General features: G+C 36.9%; 1 protein-coding gene across 1 annotated transcript in view; it reads right to left on the bottom strand.

Annotated features, from left to right (window-relative positions):
* The window catches only part of PARD3 (par-3 family cell polarity regulator), a 141,177-nt gene that overhangs the window by 39,710 nt on the left and 82,111 nt on the right, over nucleotides 1-19,356 (bottom strand). Inside the window, exons 5-7 of the mRNA XM_010157936.1 lie at nucleotides 12,798-12,889; nucleotides 9,855-9,938; nucleotides 733-858 (exon numbers count right to left, since the gene is read on the bottom strand). Coding sequence (XP_010156238.1) covers nucleotides 733-858; nucleotides 9,855-9,938; nucleotides 12,798-12,889 — 302 coding nt within the window. The remainder of the gene's footprint in view (nucleotides 1-732; nucleotides 859-9,854; nucleotides 9,939-12,797; nucleotides 12,890-19,356) is intronic.

Genomic DNA, 19,356 nt, shown 5'->3' with positions numbered 1-19,356 from the left:
TGGTACAGGGTCGTGTTCCAATCCAGGTTAGAGTCAGAGAAATAAAACACAGATTTCAAATGTATATTAAGTATAGGATGATCAGAATAAATGACATTTCTTTGGCCCTCAACATGTTAGAGTTTTCCGAACAATGGTATCGTCTCTGAAATCACTCAATCTCTGCATGTCTTTTCTGATTTCTCCTTCAGTTATCTGGGTGTGAACTACAATCTGATTTCACTTTTAAAAGTCCTTCTAATACACCAGTCTGGGATGCTAACAAGTTCAAGCTTCCACTCAGCAAATATTTATGATCTCTCAAACTTCTGCAGGAAGTTTCTGCAGAGAGAACTTTTAGTTCTCACACATACAAAACCCCAAATATTTTCAAAACATTAAAAATGAAGTCTCTATGCTGTCCCCATACACTGAACATGATGCATTGCAAGTGTAAGAGCAAAAATCATACGGGAACTTCACAATAAACAGGTTACCAACACATGAAGAAAAAAATCCATAATGTGCAAAACCAATCAAATGAGAAATCCATATACCCCAATGAAAATTACCAATCTGAATTTTTTTAGTTTGGCTATTTAAGAACCACTAATGTCCCTTAGTGTATCTATTCTTTATTAGAAAGGCAAGATTAGGCAATTTTTTTCTTAAATACTTCATTTCCTCAAATTACTGCAATGTGCAGTGTTAAAGATTAAATAATGCAATGTAACGTACGCTAAGTATACTTACTGTTCAAATCTCCTATTCCGAAGGTCTCCATCATTAATCCTGACAATACAGTCATTCTCACGAAAAAGATTTTCTTGTTCAGCTTTTCCACCTTTCTCCAATCGCTTTACCAGCAGTCCCAGGGTTCTGGAATATTAAGATTACAAATGGTTACTGTTCTAACAATTTGTAGCATAGAAAACCCTACTGATTCAATCTTTTATCATAATCACTACAGAAACTAAATTTTAAACTATCTTTACTATGAAGCAGGATATCATAGTTTCAAATAAACTATTGCCTGAATGATTATCCCTCACCCATGAAACAAAGACCCTAGGCGAATCAAGCACGCCATTTCTACGTAAGGAACAGGCAGTGTGACAACAGCATGTCCATTCTTTCAAAAAGCCTACATTTCTGAGCAGTAAAAGCTCCAAAAAGCACCATGCATCTGGCAGCCAGCACCTTTTGCGCTAGTTAACTGAAGTGGAACAGGCTCAACTGAAAATCTGAATTTCTGAATTAGGAGACGATACCACAGCCATCACTACTGCTCTGGTGCAAGTGAGGTCACCTCACATAATAAGCAGCCTATAATGAAGAGATTGATAGAGGACTCGGGAACTTCATGCAAACCAAATGCTTTTACTTTTAAACCTTAACTTTTTTTACAAAACACAAAGGGGAAATTGAAAACTTAAATGCAATTTACTGCAAATTAAGTTTTATCCAGCATATTATCTTAAAATTGGTTCAGTAATGACTGAAGACAATCACCATTTGATAGACTCTCTGCAGTGAGTTGATCACTTCTGTCTAGTGCTTACCCACAGTGTCATCTTAAGCACATTCTTAAAGAGAAAAGGTAAACAAATATTCAACCTGAAATTATGAAAGGGATCCTGAAGAGTGGATTTCTGACGTCCTGGTATGATAGTTTGAAAAGTCAATGATGTTTCTATACCTGAACTCTACGTTTGAGGGAGGACTCAATCTTCAGGATTAGTCGGGCATCGACACTGCATATGATTTTTTTTTTTTGTAAAGATCATCTTTACTTTGAAATCCCACAGGACGAATCAGTGGGTCAAATTCACATCATCCATGTCAACAGCATTACTTTTTCAGAAGTCCTTTCAAGGCACGGCGTCGACAATACTTGGTTGCATCGCAGGAATTGCGAGATCACATATGTCTTTCAGCACAAAACTTTCAGTGATCATAGCACTTCAGTTCACACATACCTCAAAGTAAATGAGCAGTCAATGATGCTTAAAAGGACTCCTCATCCGCTCAAAAGTTATATATGCACTTGAGCACTTAACCAAATGGGTCACAAAAGCAAAATTAACTTATTTCATCCACTTGAAATTCTTCATTTACCAATTTATCATAAACATATGCAAATAAGACATTTATTTTACAGAACAGTCATACGTTTTCTCCTACAAGGCAGATGAAGGAGTAAGAGAAAAATCCTAGTAGTATTTCCATTTTGGAATCACCTAGAGACATTAAGATACAATGTTGAAAGGTTCTCTACATGTAAACAGACTGTGAGGAGAAAAACAACATAAAGCATTTTGACAACACAAATCATCAAATTAAGTTTGAGTCAGACATTAACATTTATGTGATACTATTCTGTTTCCAAGTAACAGAGAGTATTTTGTAAACACCTCAGGTACTGGCACCTTTGACCTGTGGGGGGGGTCCCATCAGAGGCCAACCTTCTCCACCCTCCACCTGGGTGCAGTCACTGATGCAAACTGTGATTGGGCTTGACTTTAGTTCCGCTGCTGCAATTAGCAACCTGTCTCTTTGCATAATACTGGTCAGCACAAGGACCAGAAAGATTCCACAAAGCTAAAGTAACACTACTCTAGAATGCAAGAATCTCAAAAAAAAAAAGAATCTTGAAAAGCACACCAGACACTAGTGTGTATCCCTCCCTCCCTGTTCTTCAGGTTTGAGAAGTTCTGCCTTTTGTAGATTCCTTCCAACAACCCACCATCAGTGAAATGCTTCGCTGTTTTCATTCTGATCACTGAGCTAGTGAAACACTGGGATATGATCTGGGAAGTATTATCTAGCTATTTTAGGTGGTTTCCTGTTTACCTTTCTCACAGTCCTCTAACAGTTTGCATGGGGGAAAAAAAAAAAAATCTCACATCCACAACAGTCAAACACTAACTTACATGACCAGGTTGGGCTGCACTTACTGTACTAAAATTTGCTGAGAATTATGAAGGCGTTTGGCACAAGAAATAAATTTACAAAATACTGATTCAATCCCTTTTTCCTTGTGTTCATGAAAATAAGCCTTGAACAGAGTCTCAGATTTTTAAAACACCACAAATAATTACAGAAATAATTTATATATATATCTATCTGTAAAAAGCACTAAAATAACATTTATGACTGTTAATGATAAAATATTTGTATTTGTCTAAGAAAATGAAAAATATTTGTATGCCTTCACTACATTGTTTTTCACAGAATCATAGTTTTGATACATGTAAAACTGATGGTTAAAAAACAAGCTTGTGACTTTTTCAGGTGTAAATGGTTGAATTTCTCTGGGGAGACAATGTCATCACTAAATGAGGAAGAGAGAGGCAAGTGTTCTGTTTACAGGGTTAAATATTAAAAAAAAAATTAAGATACTAAATATCAAAACATATTCCACACAAACCACAATACTATGATATTACAAGTACAATACTATGATAATACTTGGCAATATAAGTTAGTAGTATGATAATACACTGTACAAAATAGAATGATTATTTCATCCCAATGTCTCCACGTACTTATGATTACAAAGTAAGTCATCTATCAATGGTTGTTGCATAGCATTTTTCTGGAAAAACTGCTTCTACTGTTTTGCGTTTTGAAGTAAAATTATTAATGCAAGATGCATCTTTATGCAGAGCTTGTAATTTCTTAAACTGACTTCACCTAAAATCTCAAATCTAGGAAAAGTGTCACTAAACCTGACCAACAGTAAAATAACGTAACACTGAAACAAACTACCAGTCAAAATCGCAAATAATCTCATTAAACAAAGGCTACAAGTTCTACTGATGCAAGATTGCTCATCTCACATACAACATATGGTGCTCATGAGGATTTTGCTTTTTAACAAATGTTAGAGCTAGGTTAACCAAGGCATATAAACCTAAAGTCACTGAGAACAGATTCAAGGCTGGATGAACAGCCTGAGTCAAATCTGAAACCAGGATCCTCACAGTGCCTTTTAATTTATTTAATTTTTTGATACAAACACATGGAGAAAAGATCCCTTTAGACACAGTTTCAGAAACAATTTCCCGAATGTCTGCAGAGAAGAGTAAACGCTCCTAGAACTTGCAGAAAATGCATGTTCCTGAAAATTTTAGGAACAAAAGCCTATCAATTTCCTACAGTATTTCTTCAGCATACTACGATTAGATGAAGGAATTTGACTCTAAAAAAAGACATTATGGGAATTCATGTTTGTTGTTGCAGTAACTGAAGATAAACAGAGCAGACCTGATATTGCAAATATGCAATAACCTAAAAATTAATTGGATTTTTTTTCCCTGCTGTATACCACCACCATTAATCCTGATAAGGGGAGATGTAGTTCTACCACAGTTTCAATGTTAAGTTTCCTGCGTTAGGAAAACATAAATTCTGAAAGTCTGTAAACTAATCTAGTGTAAAACACAAAACTTAGTATATAAATTTGTTTAAACACTGCCATGTAATATACGAATACATGGGTGCATTTGAATTTGCTTAACCTTATCCAGTTAACGTTTTCTAAAATTAATTCTTCCAAAATAAACATTTTAAACTATAGCTTCTTTTAAGAATGAGATTAAATACTGCGTGAACTTCTGCAAAACACTCTGCAAGTCTGCAACCCTGTCGAAACAGTAATTATAAATGGAAATTTAGTACCTGCACTGTTTTAGATTAACGTTAGCTGACATGGGGACAGAAGGGAAACAGTATCAAAGCACAGAGCTCAATCTCCGTATTTGTTTTAAATACCTAATTGGGAATGTAAACATCTTAGATTATATTAGCATTTGCACCACTGTATTTCCACAAGGTTCATTACTCTAATTATACAATTAAAATAAACGCAGCTACATGTGTTAAGATTTCAGTTCTCAGTATAAATTACAATCAATGATAAAACTCGAAATAAGCAGTGAATGTTTTACTGACATCCAAATTGCCTGAGTTAGTCTGGGTAGTTCTTTGAAACTGTGAACTCCCACATGCCATCCAGCTGTATGGAAATGATGATAATTTGTCTTAATACAAACTGACAGTGCAAATACTATGAGAGTAATAAAAATATTACATTGAGCATCTAGAATATGATTTGGCCACCACTGCCCACTGTACATACACACTGAAGTTATTTACCTACTACCTGCAAGCTAACTGTAATATAATCAAATCAGATGGAACAGAAAATTACGTAACCATCTAGAATGGTTGTCACTAACATGAAAAGCCAAAAACTAGATGAAGAGGCAAAAATAAGGATTGATTGAAAAGCAGATGTGTACCAGTTTCGTACAATGAAAGGTCTCTGAAAAGCTCTACGGGAACATAAACATGGTATAAATTTCCTGAGATTCAGAGGTCAGAGTAGACAAATCAGTCTGTCTGTTCAAGTTAAGTTATCGTGGCTGATCAATGCTGAATTGGACATAAACTCCTTTGCACCACATTGACGTCACGGCGCTGCTGCCAAGGCATTAAATTGACTTTATCAGCCTTCACACCTGAAGTCCGGAACCAATTTCCAACCTTTGGTAGCTACTACTCAGCTTTTGAGCCTGAATAATACTCAAAGTAAGTTTATGTAACTTTTAAAAGGATGAGATCAGACAAAGAAAGCCTTGAATTCAACTAAAGTGAGGGAATGGTACTTTCACACCACAGGGAATCTTTTCCCAATGCATATGTTTTTGAAAACCATGGCTACCTTAGAGACTTAAAAGGTTGAAAATGCAGGAGAGAAATAAATGGCGATGCAGATAACACATACCTACAAATGATCAAACAGAAAACGAGTGTTAGAGAGGCACCTTGAAGGCACTATTAAGGACTTCAGTGTAGACAATGGCCATTAGATGTTACTTTAGTTTTCGTTATCTTGAGTAAAAGAATAAAACTTCTACAGTGGAAAAAGGAAATTATTTATAAACTCTAGAAAATTAAGGGCACTTCCACTAAAAGCAACAAAAAAAAAAGCTACAGAACAGAAAAATGTGTCAATAATTCTAGTACAGGGACTGTGTACACATCGATGTCTACCTTCATTTGAGGTTTTTCATTTTTTAAAGAAAATCTCTTAAATTTGTCATTTAAACAGACAAAAAGCAATACAATTCAGTCCCTTATTTTCCCACTCTTCTCAGACTTCCTTAATATTTTCAAGACATTCAAGATATATAAGAAAAACAGAGATTAGGTATGTTTAGTTGCCAGGTTTCAGCTGCACAGTTTATCATGAATTTTGGGGCATGCTTCAATAGGAAGATCAGCTGGCAGAACCCCACATACTCACTGCGCTGCATGAAGGTAACTTGTCTGATACTTATTAATGGATGTTCTTTATAGCATTTTCAGATGAATATCCAAGTACTTTTCAGTTCTGTTTTACTAAGTAGATTACACAGTGGTCTTGGGACTATGTGACTATAACTTCCATATCACTATTCACAGAGATTTATGATGTTATGTCATGTATTTCCCGTGTCAGTTCAGCCTCCTTCCAAAGACAGACATGTCAGGATTTCAGAACAACTACAGTATAGAGCTTGAGAAGACTTCAAAGACTCTTAAAAGTAAAAGAGGCCATATAACAGTAAATTATGCTATAATTACTATTAAGCTTGCAGAGAAGAACCCGATGCAACCCCATTTATGCATCAACATAACATCCCCCATCAGCCAGGATTGCTCAAATGCTATTCTCAAGGGACTGAGTGCTTGCCCTCCTCTATGAGCATCTAGTAAGAATGAAGGATCGGTGTTAAAGGCAATTCTGCACAGATTTAGTTTTCTTTCCTTTTATGCTTTCATTAATTTCCTCTTTGCTATACTCTTTATCTAAACACTTTTATGTTCAATTTCTATTTTGTCCTTCTTTCTGCTTTCAATTTCATGCCTCCTATTCTGCTTAGCACTCCATTTATACCACTGCTAAAATGCGCCAGCAGGTTTTGCAAACAAAACTGTTGTCTTGAAAATCTTCAGAACCTTAGGGTGATGAATATGTATACTCCTCCTCCCTTCTGATAAGGTGAACAAACTATTATCCAAAGCATATGATCAAAAAGGCCAATAAAGAACTGATGAACTTCAAGAAGGAAAAAACGGATAATTAAAAAACATATCCATAGTAGAAAGTTTGACCGTGTCTGTACAAATCAACAGTATTTTTCCCAAAAGATTATTTTTTTCATTAAAAGTCTCTGTTTTACTAGGAACAAAAATAATTAATAGCATCTATATACACGAGCAGAGATCTTTAGAGATTTTGCTCAAGATCGAGTCAATATTGTTGACAGATTCTTACAGCAAACCCAAACCCTCAAAAAGACTGCAAACACATTGAATATTCCCTCAATATAATTAAAGGAGCATATCATTTTTAGAGGTCTAGAGTGTTTGCTTTGGGGGAGGGGGGATTTTTTGGTGGCAGAACATCCCTGCTTATTGCATGGAGGCAAAAAGGGGAATTGCTTTAGCATGTTTTTACACTGTTTCACTTGTTAAAATTATTTATTTAATAACAATTGCCTATTAAGTAACATTTTCAAAAGCAAAAGAAAGGAACTGGAAGAAAAATAATTGAAACCATAGCATAACTGGAATTGAACACCAAGCAAATATAAAACAATGGTGGGCCAATGGACAAAGCTATATGATACATCAGATCTTTTCTTCTTGGAAATCCCTCAAAGTCTTTACTGAGTCTTGTGTTTGGTTTTGTATATTTAGGTTTCTACTAGGCAGATCCTCTGTCCAAGTAAGTTATTCACTGTAGCGTGGAGCAGTGTGCTTCACAGCCAGAAGAGGAACAAAGAGCAGCCATGTGCTAGAGTGAGAAACAAGTAGGCAGAAGAGGATCCCTGCCAAGCATCTGCTCTCCCTCTGAATCTAGTAAATTAGAACCAAGTGTCTCTTATCTGCTCAAAAGAGCTGGGGGACCAAAAGACAAAAAAACCCACCAAGTGCTCCAAAACTGATGTTGGGTGTACTCCTTTCCCTGCCCACCCTGCAGGCCGTCAGAGACAATGTCTCTGTGCTCACTGGAAGCATGCAGAGGTGAGGGCACAGCTGACAGCAAAGCCGGAACACAACACAAGTGTGTATCATCAACACCGAGCACTGAACCCTACTTCTCTTCCGCTACAATGCGGAGAGCATGGAAGAAAATGTTATGGAAATATCCAAGGTCCTCTCCAACTCTGACTGCTCCTCAACACTTTGAATACATGGACCCAAGAATCCTGCCCCTCCAGCAGATGATTTTGGGGGTTTTGAAAAAACTCAGACCATCCATTTTTCAGTGAGGGGAATTCTACTATCATGAAGAAAAATTAAATACATTTTAATATACGGATTATTTCCCTTGTACCAGAGCTTGGTTTTCAACTATGTCCTGCTTCTATATTTAAAACTACACTTTCCTGTACTAAAAATTCATCAGATAATTCCAAACTTCCGAAAAAAAAGGAGTTAAAAGTCCTTCCAAGCCCTTCACATAGGTAGCATCCTAAAAAAAAGTGAGACTTCTATCTTACTTCTGTGTTTATGGCTTTTTCATTTTCCATACTCTCACGATATATAAAACAGCTTAAGCTTCACCTCAGACTTGACAACCACATTAACATCCTGGAAGTGAATTTTACTTGAGTTAAAATCCTTATTCAAAATGTCAAAATACACATTTCTAACATCAATTTTATTAAACAAGTACTTAGTAGGCAGAAAACACTCTTAAACTGGTCTTTTTCTTGGAGTTCACACTGTCTAAATCCCAGATAACTGAATGTTACAATAATTTCCAACTTTATAGGATTTACTTCCGAGGTTATGTTTGAAGTACCATTCACCCATGCCCTTTCCATTCCCACACTGAATTCACTAAACTTCAGATCATGAAGAGAAGAATTTACCACTTCACTAAAGTTTCTTCTTAATAGTTGTAGTCCTCAGAAAAAGTAGCCTTAAATTTTAAAAAAATTGCATCTTCTCATAATGCATGTCAGTATGGCTATCCAAGCACTGGGTTTAAACTAACAGCTGCAAATACAGCTCTTATACTGTGTTTAAAAACCTGTGAAAGTATTTGGTATACAAGAATACATTTATCATTTCTGAAAAGAGGGTATTAATATTTGAGATAGAGAGATATAGCAAGCTAGTTTTGCTCTTAATTACTGCACTGAAATTGCTGTTGGGTGGACAGGCAAGTGAGAATATAACAACATCCCTTCATGTGCAATCAAAGATTACTTTTTAAAATACGTATTTGTTCTCCTTTTCCTTATCCAACTTCAGGCGTTTCAGTCTGTCTCATAATAAAACAGGTTCACCTTTCCCAAAGCCATAATGTTTCAACTGTTTTTGCTACTTCATTTTAACCCCAACAGATGGCTCAACGCTAAGTATTGAAAGCATGATCATTGTTTTCTCTTCCACTCTTATCAAGCACGGGCATAGGATGCCTCTGGTTTGGACTTCTGCTGTTATTTGGGAACTTGCAGCTCTAAACAGTCAGCAAGGAAAAGCTGCATAAATATCTACCTGAATTAAAGCAGCAGATTATAATTTTTAAGAGTTTGTTTTTATACTTCAATTTCCCATGAGATTACAACAGAACTTCTATTAAAACCTCACAGTCCTGACTCCTTTTAATCACAGCTTTTCCATTATAGAGTCCATTCTGAGCCCAGAGTCAATAAACCAGCATTTCTTCCATTCTTAACCAGTGAGACTGCCTTTTGAAAAACATACAATACCCCACAGAAGGCAAAGGCACACAATATAAAACCAAACACAACTAAGATAAGACATCACAAGTTACAATTCAATTAAAATCCTACACGATACGTTACCTTCCGCCTCGGGCACTGAAAGGCACTACATGGATTCCCAAAGGCCCACCGTCGTTGGAGACTTCTACGAGCTTTACCATATCACTGTGAGACAATGATGAATGAGGGAATATGAACATGTACTGTGAAGGAACCAAAAACCCCACACAAACACACACAGAAAAACAAAACCATTCCAGAAATCAAGTCATGGTGATGAAGGCACTGCTGAATGCTACGTACCTGAACATTAATCTGATGGCATGAAAGGAGATCAATCATCAAAAATAGTTCAATTAATAAAACAAACAAAAATCAAAGAAATCTTTTGTAAACTTAGTTTACTACATAAAAACAGGTATCATCATCGCATGCATATTGTTTTCGTTCTTCCTTATTCTAAAGTTAACTGTTTGGACCACTTAGCAGAAATACCTTAAATACCACATACCCTTTTTCCTCAAAAAGCCTAAAAGCTGAGGATAGCACTACCATGCTTTATTTGTGTGTCTTGGGGAGATCTCACTCTAAGCCTTAGCAATAGCTCTCACATAACTACTCCCTAATCAATTGAGAACTACTGTATTTTTAATAAGTTAAACTCTTCTTCCAATAAAAGAACTGGAATTTAAAACTAGTTTGCTGTCTTCTGAATCACATTATTAGGCAAAGCTTCCAAAATAAGATTTGCAAAGCAAAGGAGGAAAGTACAGGTTCAGAAAGAGACATGCAAAGATTCTAGAAAAAGATTTGGACCAAGTCTACTGATGTGTTTGAAACATACCCACACCTGGAAAAGTGGAATATAGCCCATAAATCATAGTTAGACGTACACAAATGAGAAAGTAACACATGAAGGCCAAACCTCCCAGGAAATCTGGAAGCAGCAGATCTGACCAAAAGCCTCAATCTGCATTTATGGCTCATGCCTCTCCCTAGTGTCACATGCTTTTCCCCTATTTCCTGGCATTAAAACTATATATATATATACACACATATCTTTTGAGGAGCTTGCTTCTCCTAAGCATACAAATAAACTTTAGTCTAGAAATGGAGCAAAGACCAATACCCTATGATAGCAGCAACAGCTTTTCTACTTCCTTCTTTAAGCTCTTGATCATATGGTGGCCCATCACAAAAGCCTGCAGTGCTTAATCTAGATCTGAGAATAACCAGACCCCATACTGTTTGGAACTCAAAGATCAAACATTACAGGGCTTTTTCTAGTTATTCCAAATTAATATTTTAAAAATATCTTTTAAAGGTAGGCTTTACATTTGTTGCATGCCTCAATTTGTGTCTCTTTTTTTAAACACCACAAATGGAAGGTCTCTATCCCTGGTGCCACTGTTCAGCTCAAGAAAGTATTCAACAGCAGGAGAGCTGAGAGACATCAACCAAACAAGTATTATTCTTCACACCTAGGCAAATGTTTTAAGACTGACAGCATTACAGCATTTGGTAATGTTCCCTGTCCTACTTTAGTTTCTGTACAGGCTAGCTGCATTTCATTCCCACTGCACACCACGTTTCATTAACTGGAGTGCAAAGCAGCTCAGGGAAATTGAGCAATGTCTTTCACGCCCAAGAGGTACGCTAAAAGGCATTTTTGCTATTGGTACATCTATGGCTCCCTATGATCAACTTTCCTCCAACTTTTCTATTAGCTTAAAAGAAAACTCAGTGCTGAGGAAGAGAACAAGTGAGTATCAATGTGATTCACCTGGAACTGTCATAAATGGAAACATATCTTAAATTAAAAAGAAAAAAAAGGCAGTTTTCATACTACCCTGTTTAACATGCTCTACTGCTTGGGTCAGTAACCTTCCTTGTTTTTCAAAACACACACTTAAGATCTAGGCATCCGTTTTTCTTATACTTTTTCTTTCAATCCATCCCAAATTCCAATGTTAAACTCCACAAAAGGGAAAACAAAAGGAAATGATCCCTCCTTAAGAGAGATTGTTTCAATTCTGCTTCTCACCCTGATTTTCTCCTAAGTTTGGGACAAGAACTTCAAACAAATATACGAAGAAGTATGATATCAAATCACAAAAAATAATGAAATAGCATATGATGAAAAGCCAGTAAGTTACTTAAAAGCCACACCAAGAAGCATTAAATTTGACAGAAGTTCAGTAAATTCTATTAGCAAGCAGCATTTAGAATTTACAATATAAAAGAGTTTGTAAATGCAACAGAGTAAAACTCAGCATGTATTGCCTAACAGACATCACCTTGATCTTTATCTAACATTTAAACCCTCTGCACCTCACTCATAACTTAATTCAGAAATAATAGGACCAGAATATGTATTTTTATTTAAAATTTAAGTCTAATCAACTTAAAAGGTTTAACTTAAAGGTAGAAGTGATATCTTCTCATTAATTCCACAGTGAGGTATGGATCAGCTCTTTGCAATGACATGCAAAAGGTCAAGCTTGCTCTATCTCGTTACGAAATGTAGTATGTTTTGAGCTTCCCAGTCCTAAACAACATCAGTTTGGATCCACTCACAAAGTATGGGGGTTTTTGCCCACACAACGTACATGACCCCATGTACATCTTCCCAAAGGACTGTGAATGGGTGGTGGGTATTAGGATTTTCTTTCCTGTTCTCACCTGTTGATATATTTGTGCTAGCACTGACCCTATTCCTTCTATCAGCTTTTCAGAGTTCCACCAAATAAGTGTTGTCTTTGATGCAGAAAATCTACTGTAACATCAGCACTTAGAAATGTCAAGTTTCCAATGCTCATCTTTAACACAGCTTTTTAAACTGTTTAAAATCTGCTTTAAAAAGGTCCATGAAGCAAATTGCTTAAAACCAGAACAACACATGACCTAAAAAAGACTGCCCCACTTTCTTAAGAGCAGTATAACTCATATTATTCTGAGATTTTCCTGGTCTGTGTTCAGTCTCAAGACTCATCATTAAAACAATGTGTTCTGCCAGTAACTTACTCCAGGGAAAAATTGGTAGTGCTCTCCAAACTAGTGTCTGCATGTCCAACAGGCTCAACTCTGCTGTTTTCCTCCTCTGTTCGGTCTTCGTCCTAGATGTTAGAATAAAAGGAAAAAAAATCATTTAAACCTAGGTTTAATAGGTTAATTCATTTCAATAATGCCATTTTTGAGATTTTTGGGGTAATCATATATGCAGTGGAAATGTATGCATCCACAACTACAAAAACTTTTTCTGTTGCTGTAAGAAACTGTTGTACATTGATTTTTGTCACTTTATATAATTATGTAAGTTTTTGTAATTATATTTATAGTTTAGTCAGTTACTACTATTACATTTTACTACAGTTGTAGAAGCAACACTACAGAAGCTATCAGAGCCAGCATTTTTGTAAAAGGTACCCAAGTAAAAGCACAAAATCAGGTGACAGGCAGCAGTGTATGGGGAAGCTCCTTCCAAGTTCTCTCTGGGTATGTTACTGGGGACTTGAATGAATATACAAGGGAGCTCACTCAGACTCATTTGCAAAGAGTTAAAATCAGAAAGAAAATGCAGCTTATATAATTCCATAAAGTACCAATACCTCCTTAAACATTTTCTCACCGGCCTTTATTAACAGCATGCCAGAAAAGGCTGACAAAGAGTTACATGAGGCTCTAATGCTAACCAACTGATTTTATTTTTACTTTTCAAAAAATACCTACATTATTCACCACATGTATAATTCTAATATCAAAGTTGTGAACGCTACTTTCAAATTTAGATCAAGGTAGTTCAAGGACTACCTGTAGTAAGATCTAAAACCATTATCATAGCTATTTTACTCATTAGAAGCTTATGCTTTTAATTACCTGTATGACCAAACAGAAAATATTACGAAGTGTGAACAGTGGGTTTCAAACACAGACATAGATTCTAGAGCCAAAGCCATCAAGTCAGTAGGTGATAAGTTATGAGTTCAGGACACAGAGTCAAACAATATATTAAATTATTGAGAGAGAGAAATGCAGGCAGAGGCAGTTGGTAATGTCCAATTGACATTTCCACTGAGAATCTGCAAAAGCAGGAGGCTGGATGCATCAAGCTTCCATGGGCTGTAGATATGCCTTGTTCATCCTGGCTGGCAGCAGCTGTGTGAAGCCAAGCTACTTGAAGATTGATGATCCTGTGTTTTGAGAGGCTTTAATATGCACTTCTTCGTCATCTATCTCTGTTAAGCACTAGGCAAGTAATACATTCCAAAGGCTAACCAGCATCTTGAACCTGTCTAGAACTGCATTATGAATGTAAACAAGAACCCAAAATAAAATATTTTCTATATATTAAAAGTCACTTATAAACCAAATATAAAGGATAATCCATACAATTTTTAAATACGATATAAGCTACTGTTTATATTTCTATAGTTACTGTTGTTTCAGCTGAAGTTCTCTGTGTACCACTGCAGGAAGGTTAAAAATACATACTGAAATCTCCATGAAAATCCTGAAGTTACATCCAAAAAGGTATATAGAAGAGAATCAGAACCCTTGAAGGTGTTTAACAATAAAAAGAAGCATTCCACCTTGTTTCATACAGCATCTTGCAGATCACTGTTGCCATAGGTTTCTTGTTTTGAAGTTAGGGACACTGGTAATTGTAGTTTTGATTGAAAATTAAGACCCCACCTGGAGTGCTGCGTCCAGCTGTGGAACCCACAATATCAGAAGGATATTGACCACTTGGAGCGAGTCCAGAGGAGGCCATGAAGATGATCAGAGGGCTGGAGCACCTCTCCTATGATGAAAGGCTGCAAGAATTGGGCTTGTTCAGCCTGGAGAAGAGGAGGCCCCGGGGAGACCTCATTGCAGCTTTCCAGTATCTGAAGGGGCCTACAAGGGTGCTGGGAGAGGACTTTTTACAAGAGTCTGTAGTGACAGGACAAGGGGTAACGGGTACAAATTGAAAACAGGGAGGTTTAGATTAGATATCAGGAAGAAATTCTTCCTGGAGAGGGTGGTGAGGCACTGGAACAGGTTGCCCAGAGAAGCTGTGGATGCCCCATCCCTGGAAGTGTTCAAGGCCAGGCTGGATGTGGCTTTGAGCAACCTGGTCTAGTGGAAGGGGTCCCTGCCCATGGCAGGGGGGGTGGAACTAGATGATCTTTAAGGTCCCTTCCAACCCAAACCATTCTATGATTCTATGTAAATATTTATATTTCACTGAAGTTATTACCTGCAAGTCTAAAATCAGATGATGAAATGCAATTTTGAATCTCAGCTATGTTAAAAGTTCATCCCAAATGAATGTGACTTTGTTAACACAATGTTTTTAGCAATTTTCCATGAGTGGTCTTTTCAGGCAAACCTACTGTAAGTGTATACACATTTAAGAAAAGACTGAAATAACATCCTACCTATTAGAAGATTTGCCTCTGCTAAAATAAGAAAGTGTGGCATTAAGCTGTGTGGTTTTAGCAGATGTCTATATAGGTACAGTGTAAGCATCATTCATCTAGAACCACTTGGGTCCTACACTTCACCATCTCTCAGCCCCACAGGTTTTTCCCTTGACTAGTTTAAAGGCTGTCAGCAAAACTCTCCCTGCCCCACTCAGAGTTTGCAGCAGGGAAGGAGCATCATCCCCCTCGCCTCACCCCAAGCACAGCCAGGACAAAGGCAACCGGCAACTTGTCTGCCTCCTGCCTAGCCATACCTATTAATACTAGGATATAACACATCAGAAACTGCAACCCAAAAGCTATGTAAAACAGATGCTATCTGGCACCATCACATCTACTTTTTGTGGCTTTTGTATCGAGAATTATAAACACAGCAAGTTTTGGAACCAGACTCGCTGTCAGTTATCCAAGCAATTAAGAAACAGCAGCTCCCACACGCCTCTGTCTGGCTTTGCCTGGACAGCAGACAGATCTGTATCAAAAACATGCATGTGCCTGTAAATAGGTACTCAGAGGAGGAATCACAGCCCTAACAAAAGCACTACTGCCGTAATCAACAGATGTATGAGGTATCCTTTTAAAAATCTTTAATATTACAGTAATCAGGCGCTCTCTTCTCCTCAAAATAACACAGATTTTGATTTACATTGAAGTGAACGGAGAGAAAAATTGGACACCTGCAGAGGGATCTGACTTAAAATTCTGATTTACTAAGAAAAGTAACTAGCTGTGAAAATCTCTGCATCAAGCAATTATTTCTTTATTTGGAAAGTAGTTTCCTTCTGAAAGGCAAATTCCACCTGGATGTGCTATCATGAGATAAACCAAGGAAAAGGACATCTAGAAGACCAAGAAAGTTTCTGAGAAGACAAACAGATTTATTGCAGACGGTTCTCAGAAATGACTGATTTGAGTAAACTCCCAAACTTGTAAGGTTTCTTTCTCTCTATAAAAGCACTGATCCCTGCTATATCAAAAGATAGAGCTTTTAACACGCAAACACTACAGAACGTTGCTTTCTTTTTCAAAATTATAATGAAGTAATTAGAAGACCAGTTACTTTTTACATCACAGAGGAAAGTTTAAAGCACTTCATCCACTTCTACATAGCCTTTCAGTATAAAATTCCTGCAATTCCCTTTTGCTGAGATGACTCAGCCAGGGCTTCTCACCCGAGCCTCGCTGTGCCACCAGACATGCATGTCTGGTCCATAAAGCACATACGACGTCTCTCATGTATTTAGGCTAGTTACACAAAGATGAAACAATACAAAGGCACAAAAAAAAAAAAAAAAGAAAAAAAAAAACACAAAAAACAACAACTACCAAAAACCCACAACTCTTTCATTATTGTACTAAATTCTGTAACAAAATAACAACTCAGAAAATTTTTTAACAGCTCAAAACGGGCTATTACTGCTAGCAGTTCTGCATATAGAAAGGTCCATTTCACAGTTCACCTGCACAGCATTAATAACATACGTATGAGAAGTTGCCAGTTTGTTTTGTATTTTTGAAGAAAATTTCCCTGTCACCTCTTAGGATTACAAAATCCTTAGTTAAGACATGTCACCATTACGCTTGCCAACAGAACCTTATTCAATACATAATGAATCCAAACACACCCTTCAATTATATTTTCTCATATTTTTTCTGCAGGAAGACTGACTTGTTTCATTTCCAAATTTCCAAAGCTCAAAACTGGCCTTGCCTTTCCTGTCTTACTGGACATTTTATCTTTCAATAACAAAACATCAGCTCCTGCCTCTGATTAATCCACAATTAGTACTAGTCACTACTTCATCTTCAAAGAAGCACTTTCCCACTCATCTGTACTGTTCAATATACTTGTAATGAACTTCCAAAAACATAAGCAGAACTTTTTCACATTCCCTCATCTTCTTTAGACAATTACTTGCAGAAAACTCAAAAGCAGCCAGGGAGTCTGAATAAATTTAGTGCAATCCCTTAAATTCCTACACGTTTCATTTGTGCAGTTTTCATTTCTAGATGCCTGGTCCCAGTAAGTGCTGGTTACAATCTACTTCAGTCCAACACAATGGGAAATGGTCTCTGAAGGCACATAAGAGTTCTGTATAAATCCATCTTCTCAGAAGACTTAATCTTAAATTCAATAGCAACATCTCCGTTCTACCAACAACTAAAAAAACTAAGAGTAAAGGTGTTTGGGTTTGGGGTATTCTTCCATTCAGAGGGATATAATAATTATTTCATTTTTGTCCAAAAAGTGATTGAGTATTTTGGTGACAATGGTTGTATGAAAAGGAGTATCTGTGCTTTCAAATGACTTGAACACTCCACAGCAAGGTCAGCAACTCTGACCAACCCAAAAGAAAAAAAAAACGACTAGTCACTTATGTAAACTATCTTGTACACTGAATAAATCAAAATTAACATTAAAGAAAGGGAAGCTGTCAGTAAAGATTATCATAATACGCGTGTGCATGGATCTGTGCTAAGGTTTCATCACTAACCTCCCTTCCGCACCTTTTCCATGGACACTTCTGAAACCTGCAGTGCCGTGTCCATTCCTCTTGTGTCTCTACCTGCACCTCAAACTCCAACTACAGGCTCCATCCCTCAAACCTGTGCCTTCCTGCCCTGACTTTGCTGTTAATGTACACTCAGTTTAGAGAGCTCTAATCCCCAGTGCTAGGAAGGCGATTATGGAAAGCCAGCACAGCCAGGACACTGGTGCCCAGTGTCCACAACCAGCCCCACGCTGCATTAGGGACAAGACGACATCGCACCAGGAAAGAGCACTCAGCCACTCACAGATTCAACCTGTTCAGTGTAAAGAGAAAATCTGGTAAATTTAGCTATAAACCATAGTAAATCTCTTCTCATTGTATACAAACCTATTTTTTCTTTTCTGACTTGTGAGCTTGTTAACAAGTGATCCAGCCTCCGCAGAAAGATGGGCTGACATGAGCATGCAAGCGCTATACAAAGGAACCATCTCCTAAAACATAATTAAACCTGGTTTGTATTTTCACTAGTCTGCAGAGTAACTGCAGTAAAGTATCTTCTTACAGGTTGGACATTCTCATTACACACCACTTGCATTTTTACTAGCAATAGCAACCGAAAGCAGGGTCTCTAAATGGCAAGCAATTGCAACCATCAGGGTAAACAGGCAGAGCTATCAGTCTGAACAACATATGATAAATATATCAGACATACACCCCTCTGCTAACAAAAGCCTTTTAATAAACAGCCTCTGTGCTTTGGAAGGAAAAATTTACACTTGTTGGTTTAATTTTTTACATTTCAGCGTAGTGAATGAAAATACTGTAAATACCAAGCAGAAAGGAAGAGTATATAACATCCAACAGGTACTTTAGATTTTAATGTAGAGAAGAACACGTTATCAATAAAGAAAAGCTCCTGAAAGACTACACTCCAGTAATTTCTTTACCCAGCCAGGACACAATCAAAATAATGCTTATGTTATTAAAATATGTCCTTCCCTTCATCTTTCTCCTTTTATTCTCTTGCACTTCTCTATAATCATTATGGAAGAAGAGACTATATTTGCTATTAGTCTCCTGGCAGCCGTGTTTTATAAATGTTTGTTTGGTTCTTGCAACATAAAGTAGGTTCTCTCTCTCTATGATCAGACTTGATAGGAAACTGCTCCTAAGGGACCTATTTCCTGTGTCTTAACTAGCACAAATATACCAGCATCAGGCTTTTGTGCTAATGTTCTCACTTCTTGATTAACCGGCCAAATCTCCAGAGAATGACAATTTTCAATCAAATCTGAAGAGCAGTTACAAAGATCACATGGGGGAAAAACCCAAAGTTATTGAATAAAAAAATAGGGCTTCTCCCTCTTGAACACAAAAATATATATGCACAAATAATTAGGTAAGAGCTTTGTGTAATCCACATCAGTCCTATACTAGGTGAACTGTTATTACCAGTAATCCACGGGGAGAGAAGCAAGAGAGAAACCCTACATTAAATCATCATCCACTTAAACAAAACAAAACATACCACAAAAAATTTACCCTTTTGTATATAATGTATATATGAGTTAATACTCTCCTTGCATCTCAGTTATCCCTATTTTATTCACATTCTTGTGCAGGATG

This window comes from Eurypyga helias, unplaced genomic scaffold (assembly GCF_000690775.1).
Source record: "Eurypyga helias isolate BGI_N326 unplaced genomic scaffold, ASM69077v1 scaffold11408, whole genome shotgun sequence".
Lineage (NCBI taxonomy): Eukaryota > Metazoa > Chordata > Aves > Eurypygiformes > Eurypygidae > Eurypyga > Eurypyga helias.
The sequence above is the reverse complement of the archived record's forward strand: the minus strand, read 5'-3'. Positions and strand labels throughout refer to the sequence as shown.